The sequence below is a fragment of the Bombus huntii genome, chromosome 10 (genome assembly GCF_024542735.1).
Source record: "Bombus huntii isolate Logan2020A chromosome 10, iyBomHunt1.1, whole genome shotgun sequence".
In the NCBI taxonomy this organism is placed as follows: domain Eukaryota; kingdom Metazoa; phylum Arthropoda; class Insecta; order Hymenoptera; family Apidae; genus Bombus; species Bombus huntii.
Window position 1 is genome coordinate 10129915 of NC_066247.1, and position 12246 is coordinate 10142160.

Sequence of the window (12246 nt, forward strand, 5' to 3'; positions counted from 1 at the left end):
GTCATCCGTTAATTTCGCGCAACTTTTGCTTTATTTTAGCTACGTGGGAACCTATTAGTGCGCAAATGTTACCCCGAAAATGTTACTCCTCTGTGCCAAATATCGTTCACGTGTATAATCAAAGTTGCATAAAACCGCGTACAATTGCATCAGGAAATTTCTAATAATTTGCTCGTCTCGCAGGACGAAAACAGGCTCACGAAGTATCCCTCTGTCCTGGCTATCGAATGTACCGCAAGCACGTAGTTTCAAGTATCCGTTCTCTAGAAAATTCGAAACAATTTATGGTCGATGGTCGAGTGAACGGTGCAACGGTCGAGTCGGAAAGATCAGAAAGACAAATCGTCATAGTTCGAACAGACCGAGAAGCAGAAACGCACTTCCATGATCATTTGTATCGTTGCTCGATCTGTTGCTGCTCAATGACCGACCAAGCTGTTGATTTTTCTTTTTCTGCGATGCTACTATACTCTACACTCTATGCTTTATACCGTTCTTTTGCCCGCTATTTACCTTGTACGTGAACTTTTTATCGCTAGTGGATTGCAAAAATCCTTTTTTATCACGAATTTTACGTGACAATGCTTAGGTCAAGGTGGACGTAAGACAAAGGAAGGTGTAGATAAATAAGACAGGGTGTATTTAAAAATAATAAGTTATTTATTACAGTTTATTTAATATGTATACAGGCTATTCGTATTATAGCAGCGATAGCTAGTGTTAAATTAACAATGACAGTTTCTATCGTAGTTAATATTATATTGGTTATTGGCCATGACGAAGGCGAATTTTGATAGCCCTGGTCGAGGTCGGTGGTCTGGATCTATAACAAATAATACTATATTAATATAGCAAAGAAATGTCGTAAATATCGATATCATTTGCAAGGCGATTCTTTTTGGGCATAGTGAAATTATGTTGATCAGTTTGTGGATATTAGGTTGAAATTAGATAATAAAGTTATAGATTTACCCGTTTTAAGGGATTGTTCAGGCGCCGTTAATTCACTGGATATGTCGCCCTGAAGCAGGATGTTTAAATTTTAGATCATATATTGTACTGATAGGAAGTATTTTATCGATACAATTATGAGTTTATTTGATTAAAATATCTAACGTAGTGTCTAGTCACCAAACGAATTAGTAGATCAGCCGTGAACAATGGCAGTAATTTGTATAATAACAAAGGATAAGCCAAATATAGCAGAATGACTCATCGGCTAGCGGGAGGTTGTGTCTAATTATCAAAAGCGAAAGAAATATGAAAGATCCTAGTTTGTAGGACTTGTTGACAATCAATGTCAACAATTTTTTCGTTTGGTCCATAGAATGTTTTGAGTGGGCTGTATTTCGACACACGACAAAATTGATAACGTAAATAAATCTTATATATTTGTTTCAAGAAATGATAGCTTGTTTGTGAGCGGTATCTTTAGACAGGTTGTTGAAAACTGGATGTTAATTCGGATTTTATATTTTCAATAACTTCGCATGAGTATTTTAGTCAAATCTAGCACGAATCGAACAGGTGAAAACAATCTATACGGCGTTCGTGCTGAGGTGGTATGGTGATAGGTGCGTAAGGAACTACTCTTGGTGTTTTTAACGAACAATAGTTTATTTAGAACTAATCAACAATCAGAGTTAACAATTAACAATTAACAATTACACTTAACAGACAACTGGTAACAACTAACAAATAACGATAGACACCGAGAGATCATTCGACGCGTTGCTATGCAAATAGTACCGAGGAGTTACACATTTAATGGCGTAAGACAGACTGCCTGTGCTTTTGTTTCGGATCGCGCAGATTCTTCCCTTCGTAGCCCATCGATATCCCCCACTAGCGTGCATTCATTAGATGTGCCGCCAGTGCTGGCACGTGTATGCTCTTCCGAGAATTCGGCGGAAAGAGTGTGAAGATATCGATGGTACATTGGGCACGTCGGTGTTGCGCTTTGGCGGCGTCGCGCTTTGCATCCGGAGCCGTTGAAAAGTTCCGTGGCCCGTGCCGCCACAGTGCTTGGCAGGTTTTTATTTTGTTTACCTAGTGGATCGGTATGATAGAGTTCGAGACATGTGGAAAGTACGGCTTCCAGGCAAGCAGGGGCTGATTCAGCGCATTAAAATAAGAAGAAAATTTCGTATAAACGTTTTCGAGTAGACGCTTGCTTTGTGTCACAGTACTTTCTTACCTATCTTTAGAGAAATTACTCGAATCGACCAGTTCCAGTTTCTACGGAAACGCGAATGCGTCGCGTCATAGATCGTCCATCTTGTTCGAACAGCTTACACGAATTTGTCGAAAATTTTGATCGTCACGTCAACTAACGTTTTATAAGTAAGAGATTTTAAACGTCCCCGTATTTAATAATCGAACGGATTCGGATCCGAAGAGCGTATTGGTCCGGAAATAAGGCCAGCACGATTTATCTATTTTCCAAGAAATCGTTCATCTGTGTAATGTTTAGCATCGCAAAATAAGCTATAAGCGGAACGTATGGTCATATTAGGCATATTATGTTATATAAAATTTTCTTCTTATTTCAGTATTCAGAATCAACCTCTGCCATATTTTCCACCTGTTCTGATTCACCTTGTATAATATATAAGAATGATAATTGCAAATATATTTGTATAATAACTCTATGATAAGCGCTTAATAATACATACAGTGAACTTGTACAGAGTAACGTTTGCTGACTGTCGGAGGCACATTGTTGCTGTCTATGCAAAGACAAGTGCCCATTTCTTGTCGAAGAACTCCAGTCAATTCTAGCGTTTCACCCACATAAGTTTTCAACGCTGAAACATGAAAATATATAGTCGTTATTTTTTAGCTTTGCCTCTATTTGATCTTCATCTTATCTGCTTACGCGCTTAATAATAGAACTAGGTTTGGTCTACGTAAAAAGTAACTTCTTTTTATTAAGACTCATATTTATTAAGATTTAATAAGATACAATTTATTAAGATACATGTAACGAAAGGCAGGAAGTAGTAACATTTTACGTGAATTTGCATGGATCGAATATGCTGATGTGCTTACGAATAAGAGAGTATTGATCGATAATTATTAAAGCCAATTGTTTGTGACATGGAAATAAGCAAAAGTCATTTTTAAGTTTAAAGATCTTTAGTTTAGTATTGAAATGTGTTTAATGTATTTTAGCAAAAGTAGATAAAATAGGAATATTAAAAAGTTGTGTTTTGAAGACAAAATTTGACAAAAATGATGCATATACAAATGCTATCTGTGGTCATTAATATATTTTTTCGTTATCGACAGAACATTTTCCCTTGATTTTATTGACATATTGGATTAATCACTTCTTTAAGTTACTCCTTGTTGAAACAACATCAAAATCGTATATTGTTTCATGCTAAAAAATCTACTAAATCCATTGACAGTGAAACGATATTTCGTATACGGTTCTTACAAGAATTATTATTATTGAAGACTTAGGAAAACGTATATACAGTAGCCACGCACACTGTGCGTATTTCTGGCGCGCGTTTCCGTTCAGTGACAGTACTTCGGCGGACTGGATTGCCGAAGCGAAAGGGTTAAAAAAATACGATAAAATCACATGTAGCTCTCTATTTGTCTAGTCGCTTTTGTAGCAATATCACTATGTCCTCTGGCATACTTGAGGTTTCTTACAATTCACAAATTAAATGAACAACTGTGCAAGCGAAATCGCTGCTGTAGAATCCCCGCTTCTGTAGAATCAGTCGTATGGATTTCAAAATTTAGTGTGTCGCCGGGATTAGCGTTATCCAAAGTACGCCACAGGAATAGAACATAAAGATATTTCTCGAAATTTGTTATTGCTGGTATGATATTGCTGAAATACAAGGCTGCAGTTTCTTAATGTCGTCAAAACATTCAGTTCTTTTTTGGTCAGTCACTTTTCGCGTGCTTTGTATTGCTCTGTCGAATTTGAAAGTTTCTATTACGATAGCGGATGGTGCGAAAGACGCAAGTTTCTAGTATTTTAGAGATATCTGAACGTCAGCTGCGTGATTATGTAACAAAAAATGAAGATATCCATTGAAATATTTTAACACGCAAGAGATTTCATGTTAAGACAATACACGCAAAGTAAATACACACGAATATAATAGTATATCCTTTTCGATGTCATTCGATTTTTGTGTCATTCATTTTTTCCCCGATATATTTGAGCGATTCGAGATAAACAGGATACACTTCTAAACAATTTCTCTCAAAAGTGGCAGGAATTAATATTTTTTTATTCTGAAAACAAATAACTCTGGAAATATTGAAAATGTAAAAGAATAGGAAGCTTAAAATCCGTTCACTTGTCGATGCAATGAGCAGAACTATACATATTTGCGACAATAAGAAGAATATCACTAATGATACTTTTAATACATCAAAAGGCAAATACTATAAAAAGATTCGACGCGCTCTTTGAATACAGCTATCTAGATGTATAAACATTCAACTGTATAAACTATCAAGATGTATAAACATTAGTACACATAATTAGCCTAGATCGTGTCGAAGTAGTAAGTACGTATGTACTTTCGACGAATTTTTAAATTCAAAATTCTTTTGAAATCACGTTTAAAATACAGTTATTCTTAGAATATGATTTAAAATATAATCTTCTTTTTACTTTTTGCGTAATTTATTACGTAAATCATTACTAAAGAAAGTTACTTTCCAGTTGTGTTACAAAGTAATCCACTTTGTACACAGGTATGTAATAAATTGCCAGAAACTTTGATGAGAACGAACTTTTTATTAAAAAAAGTGACATCTTTCATGTATGATTTCCTCTTCAATCTAATATTTGCTTGGTAGTAGTATATCAAATATTTTTGAGCTAAAAGTAAGTAATAAATATTCGGTAGGTTTATATGCGGAATGCATAAATAATTGTTATGAGTATTGAAAGTATTACATTTTTCTGTCTAAATCGTTTCGGTTCAATTTGGAAAATCTTATTCTGCGTGTGCAATTAATATCAGCAGCATGTCAACTCTAAAGTTTCATATCACGAAAAGAGTTTATGCAAAAGACGAATAAGAGTTAAGTTTGACATTGAGTAAAGAAAACCCAATTTGAAATTGATCTAACAGTGTTTTTCTAAATTATTTCTAGGTATTGTTCAATTTGTTCTTTTCTCAATATTGTTGGATTTAATTAACGCAGCGTCATATTTACGCTAATATCTGCTTGTTAAGCATAATTTTAATATATAATAACATGATCTATAACTCTTTACAATTTATATTTTATCATGGCATATGTTTTAGAATATTCTCCGGCTTCTTGTAATTTTTATTCATACCTATTCCACGTGTATCATGTTCTCTTTATTAACTTGAAACGTTTTACACGCACAGGTGTACGCGAGTACTATCAATTACACGTACATACAGAACTTCCTCAAGCTAATATTATCAACTCTAGAGCTATTAATAAATGTTCTTAAAGGGGATACTTCTTCACGACATGTAGTTTAATAGTTTATTAACACATTGACTGCCACGCGTGTTTTCAAAAAAATCTGCGTCAGGCCACGCGTACAGCAATACCAAGCGTTCTCTGCTAGGTGCTCCTATCGATATTTTAGTAATGCGAATCGCTCAAGTGGTGGTCTCAAGAATGATCTTTCGTTTCGCTTGCTCGCTACATTAAAACCGCTAGCTGTTGTCGAATATAACGAAGGAAAGTGTGGTATAGATTATTCCGATCAAATGGTTTCTTATGCCACCACAATTAGAAAAGGAATCAAATGGTACAGAAAACTTGGCATTCAATTCCTTCTGGGAATTTCTGTTGTAAACGCTTTGACGGTTTACAAAATTGCAACAAGGAAAAATATAAATATTGGAATATTGTTATTCTATAAATTTATTATTATTATGTTATTTTTATTTATTATTATATTATTTTTTTATTATTATTGTATTATATTATTATTATTTATTATTATATACTGTTATTTTATAAATTCAGAAAGATAGTTATATCCACTGTATATACTACGTACATATATGTATAAAATATATGATTTTTTAGGAATATCTCTCTACTTTAAACTGTTACTAGCAAAGATACTTTGCAAGTAGCATTCTTATATGTTGGATTACAAGCTATTTTAATTAGCCTTGTAGTGAATATACTGTACAATATTTGTAATTTTAGCGAATGTTGTGATACTGTTCTGTAGGAGTACCAAAACATAGTTATCTTCTATTAGCAAATAAAATTCTATTTTTGATGAAATTTAGTAAAAAATATTAAAGTATCCGAGGAACAATTTCTTTTGCCTGCAAAAGTCACTTTGAGCCGGTGAAATCGAATCCTCAAGATTTTGATTAACTTGTGATGATCCGAGATACAGTAAAACTTTGCATCGCTCTATTGAAAAATATTTGTGCGCTAGGAATAAATCTCGAGTAAATAATGAGTCTACTATTTTAAAGATAAAACGTGTAACAGGCATTACATGTAAGAAATACAATGCGGGCAAAATAACAGCTCACTTAACATTTCTGTTAATTTCTAAATACATAGGATTTTTCACCAGATATTAGCGCTTTTATTGGAACAAACAAATGAAAATGAACAATTCCGTGTAACATATTTCGGAGCCATATTGATCTGATATGTCAAACATATACATTGATATTTCGAAAATTAAAAATTATTTTCTAGAGTTGACATGTTGTTTTTCAGGTAAGTAAAATTTTTTTTAATGTATACTATATCTAATTTATTAAGTGTAATTACCAGTTATTTGCCCCACTTTTATAATTTCCTTTGTATATTATATACATTATAATCTAAAACGTAACGTAAAACTCGAAGAATAGGGTCTGCGTGTGGCGAGCCACGGGACAGAAACCGTTGGAATGTTTACTGTCGCGTGTCGCCACGAATATTTCTTTTAAGGAGAGCTATAGAATTACTCCATACCTTTATTAGGCAAAGCGTTCATCCCGTGACCGCGGCTATGTTCGGCAACTGACTGTCGCCTCGAGCCCAAGCTCATTATCACAACTCTCGAACAATTACAATCGGGTTGAACAACTACAATTGTTCAGTTACAGCTATAGTAGACTCTAGGTTACAATGTTGCGGGATTATCCAAAATTCCAAAGGCTCCGGTGTTCTTTCATCTCCGACATATTTATGTGACACAGGTATATTCGTGTCGATACTTGTCTATTTCTACCGAATATTAATATACATATTTATAAGTACCACGAGTATATTCTCAAATGTACATGTTTCAACTAACTATTAAAAAACTAATTATTATAATCGCGATGTGCGAGAAGACCTATCCTGAACTAATAAATAAAGATTTGAGAAAAATGTTACTACTCACGAGTTTAAAAAATATCCACGGTCATTATGCTCGCAAAAAGTTCTACGTAATACAACCCCACGCCGATTCGCATCTTTCCATCCTATCACACGATTGAGTGACCGGAGGAACAGAAATGCATGCGACTCACCGTTAGGAGGAACAGAGGAACAGAAGCGTTACGCCATCGAACTGCCGCGCTATCCCAGCAGAACAAAACACGATGAATGACTGCTGATTATTTGAAAAGCTGGAGATAATGAAAAATGCAAGTTTATTGAATTTGTAACTTTGCTAATAATAAAGATTAAAATGCTAATAAACTTCGATAAGTACAAAAACTGAAACTCTGATATGAAAGTTTAAAATCTAGAATAATTTCTGAAATATGTTAGTTATTTGTTTTACAATTCGATATTAAGACTTTAACTAACACTCTTTTTATTTTAATAGAAGAATAACCTGAGAAGATCCTAACCTTCCAAGTTTTTAATCAAATTGTATTCCTTAATTAATAGCGTTCAAAGCAAAATATACAAAATATACAAAATATACAAAATATACAAAATATACAAAATATACAAAATATACAGAATAGACATAATTAAAGTACGATATGTAAAGATACTTACGTTCTTGGCTTCTGAGCCACTGTTAGAACATTCCCAAAGAAGACGGAAAAGTTGAAGCTGTGATATGTCTACAACAAAACATAAGATATCGTTTATATCGTTAATACATAATGTTACGTCCGGTGACTCTGTACACAAACCAGGCCCCAATCCGCGGGCAACATGACAGCCAGTTGTCTGCGCATCGTTACTGCGTACCCTCAATAGTCTTCAGGACCCACCATAAATCTTGGCATTTTCATAGTTCTTTTATTTCAAGTGTTCCTTAAATTTATTGTCTACTACGGAATGATACGGGAAAGTTGGTTTTTCTCACGTTCGGTGTCTCCGGCTAGCAACTTTCTCTCCGGGGCGGGTAGAACATTTCCTTGCCCACCAACCTTTTTCTCATCCAATCAGAAGCAATGACTATTGCCCTCACTTTCCTAGTCAAAACTATCATCAACAAATCCGATGGTCCCGTGCGCTAGACACACCCATCGCTAGCTTTCCTCCGCCATAGTGTCACGACCGGCATACTTCAAATCTGACGGACTGACGATAGAGATAGAGATAAAGATGTGGCGGCACTCGGCGACAATGTATATCGCTGAAGTGCCTAATGAACCATCAACATCCCAACGGTCCATCCACCGAAGGTTCTAGAAGAAAGAGCACGTGGCAACGATCGCGGACGCCTAGCAAATGCATGGACGATGGGGATGTTGAGGGATGACAAAAGAAAGTAATCGAATCCGATCGAAAGTAAAATCGTAAGAGTCAGTCTTAGAAAGTCACGCCTAGAGTTCGGAAGTAGATTGTAAAGTGTATTGATGTTAGAAAAAAAATAAAGTTTTCTTTTTTTTATTTTTTACCTCAAATTCCTTTTTTATTTTGTTATTTTACGTGACAATAGCGTCGTCACCGAACTTTACTGATTTTCCATCTTTAGAACAGTCGACATCTCTTGACCGGGTTTCCACCCTTAGATCAGTCACCTACTTCACTTATCTATACGCACCAGCCCAACTATCTTCTCTACAAAGTTGTTGGAATAAATTGTAAACCGTTATCTCAGTGTAATACTTCATATAACCACCTCTATTGTCCTAACCGAAATAGGGAATCGATCATTTCATTTGCGAGAATCATACCACGAATGTTCGTTATTAGAACACGAAACATAGTTAACACACAACGGTCGCGTGTTATAAATATCCGAAAATATTTCCAAGAATTCAAAAGTTCACAACTAAAAGAATGCTTAAAGAATGCTAGAGAAACGCGCGCGAAGCCTTGCTTTGAAGTATTTCAGTCTATTTGCGCGCCACCTCTATGAAAAAGACACAAGTTACAAAGTTGCAATATATGACGGAAACTATAGCAAATTCACGTAATATTGTAATATCGGAAAATAAGGATAGAAATTTTTTCCCGATTACTTACAATTTATTAATATTAAACTGAATATACGGATATAAATTGGACAGAGAACGATATTTAACGGAAACTAAATGCAATACTCGTATCTATATCAAATAACTTTACAGTTATTTGATCACTCTCGTCACAACGAATCTAACACACACACTCTCTCTCTCTAACAACTCTATCAATTCTCACGACTCTACTCTTCGACGACTCGAAACGTCTAACGACTCTACTCTTCAACGACTCAATTAGCTCTAACGACTCTGCTCTTCAACGACTCAATTCGCTCTGACTCTCGCAACACACTCGCTTTTCGACTCGCATACTCTGACCTCTCGGTCATCGCTCCTTGAACCCGAAACCGTCCTTCTGCTCTAGCGTTCTTTATTGTTTTTCTCATATCTCTGTAAGAACTAGGTGACTTTAGTCACATAGGCGCTCTTAAATGTAAACGAACCACAGAAGGACGACGTACACGGTTTTTTCTATTTTCAACCGATCTCTAATTCAAATTTATTCTACGATATTACAATATAGAAAAATAATTTGAATTCGATATACCAATACCTAGTGTGTTACAATACCTATCGAAATAGTTAAAGCTATTATTGTTAAGATTTCTATGTTTCAAACTGTCTACACGAAGCTATTGTTAAATTATCAAGGATTCTACATTATGAATTACATTGAAACAATAAAATAATTTGTTACAAGTTCGTTTGAAATAAGAGAATGATTTCATATATTTGAATGAAAAAAAGTGATTTGTTTAATCGTATTTACTTTCATTTTAATATTCCAAATAATTACGAAACGATCTATTATGAAATATGTATCAAGTATATTTTAAAGTAGACATAAATTGTATATCAAATGTTACCCATGTTCGAATAAAAAGGCAATGGAACCATTCATACACAGCTGTCTTAGTTAAAATAAATTAAACGTTACCAGATTTCCATGAAAATTCATCAGACTGATCGTTGATCGTCGTTGCGTCCATATATTAATATTCCTGTTACTTCTATATTATCCCTGCCATCGATCGATAACCTGCACAAAAACAAACTAGAAATGTATAAAATAATTACATGAAAATACGATCAAACGATCAATAACGATTTTATTACGAAAGCTTACGATACAAGCTACCGGTAACAGTATCATTTTGTAAATAGACGATTAAAGAGAGATACAAACAAAAAATTTCAGAAAACCACCTAATTTCATTATCTGAATGTTCGACAAATCGTTAAATAAACGTGGATTGATTAAACGATATTAATAACGAGATATAAACGATAGTAAAAAATATAGTAATGACAGTAATGAAGAAGTGACGCCGCTAATAGGTTAGAATAGGTTACAAACCTGACGCAACGTGATCCATGTTATCGATAGAAAAGAAGACGACTGAATGGACTAGTCGCGCCTTAGTTTCGCTGAGCAGCTTCCAAAGTGGCGTGGTGGGAAGGATGACGGAGATACAAGCAGATACGGAAAGTCAAACGATCTACACAAAACGATCTTACACGAATCTTTCCAAATTTCAAACAAAGGATACATCGCGCAATATCTATATCTCACACAATGATTACATCGATCTTTATAAACATCGTACGATAATTCGTAGCCCCACTGGTTTGCATTCGGCATCAAAGACACATTTGTCTAACCTGGGATGAGAGAAAGAAAATGAAGCTACTGACGCTGTATGTGCCCCTAAAAGTAGGGAGAAGCCAAAGAGAAACTGCAATCAATCGGAAAATCAAATAAAAATCACGGCACGAACGAACGAGTTTGCGACCTTTCGGAAGAATCAATGGACGCGTGTTTCGGCAGAAAAAGAGAATAGAATTTTAATTTTCCTTGCAAGATGGATAAGTATCATTGTACACGATGAGCTCACAATGCTCTTAACATAGACTAATTTATCTTACGAATAATTAAGGCTAAAACGCACGCATTCCACGGTGTCTCACGGCGTATGTATTGAAATTTATCAATTAGAATAGGTACAGCATGTGTTCCAAATAATTATACATGAACATTGAACTTATCGTCGAAGAAACAAAACCATGCGACTTACCAATGGTAGCACGCATCAATGGATGATGAAAACTGGTTGGCTTTGATCTAAATTGCACTTGCTCCCTTGATTCCATGAATACATTCTATGAATAAATTGATATAAATGAATAGAGTAATTATCATAAATTATTAGTTTAACTGTAGGTAAGGAATTAATTAGAAGAGATAAATGATTTTCGATATCTTACGATTGGTATAAAAGAAACTAGAATGCTTTTGCAAAAATATCTTAACCGCAGAGAGAATTGTTTTACCAAATGGCCGTCATTGAACGCTTGGATCGATTGATTAGGACGGAGTATTTAACGCCACCCTTCGGTGCAAACAATAACTGTGTACGCCGAAGGTAAAGAATATGAACTAAACCATCGAGCTTACTCAATGAATAAACCAAACTATCGTTCATCATTCATCTAAAGTAGTAAGTAATAATAATATACATGTAGTGTCGTGGACGAAAGGCCTAAGAAATATCGGGCGAACTATGAACAATGTCGCGAGAGCCGAGGCGTCGTCGGACCCATCAATGTGTCATCGGTCTTTTCAAGTGCATAGTTTCGCGGAAAAGACCTACGTGACCCTGGCCACGAGCGTCTGCAGAACACGTGTGCGGTGGGCCTAGGAAAAAGACAACAGAATGCGGCAACGACCAGAGAGTTAGTCGAGAAACAGAGTGCGAGTCGAGAAACAGAGTGCGAGTCGAGGAGCCGAGTGCGAGCTGAGCGGAGACAGAGGTTGCGAGTGGCGTTGCCGAGAGAG

At 35.3% G+C, this 12246-nt stretch overlaps 1 protein-coding gene across 2 annotated transcripts; it reads right to left on the reverse strand.

Moving 5' to 3' along the window:
• Window positions 1–838: 838 nt before the first annotated feature.
• LOC126870318 (uncharacterized) lies at window positions 839–11374 on the reverse strand. 2 transcript variants are annotated; one of them, XR_007691287.1, is made up of 6 exons: window positions 10768–11374; window positions 10348–10449; window positions 7987–8054; window positions 7506–7604; window positions 2676–2807; window positions 839–2049 (listed from the first exon to the last, which is right to left on the reverse strand). XR_007691287.1 is itself a non-coding variant. In XM_050627906.1 (4 exons), the coding sequence occupies exons 2-4, from the start codon at window positions 10397–10399 to the stop codon at window positions 1757–1759; spliced, it is 477 nt and encodes a 158-aa protein (XP_050483863.1). In that variant the 5' UTR covers window positions 10400–10449; window positions 10768–11374; the 3' UTR covers window positions 839–1756. The 2 variants fall into 2 exon arrangements, 1 of the variants encoding a protein (XP_050483863.1); XM_050627906.1 differs by lacking the exons at window positions 7506–7604; window positions 7987–8054.
• Window positions 11375–12246: the final 872 nt, after the last annotated feature.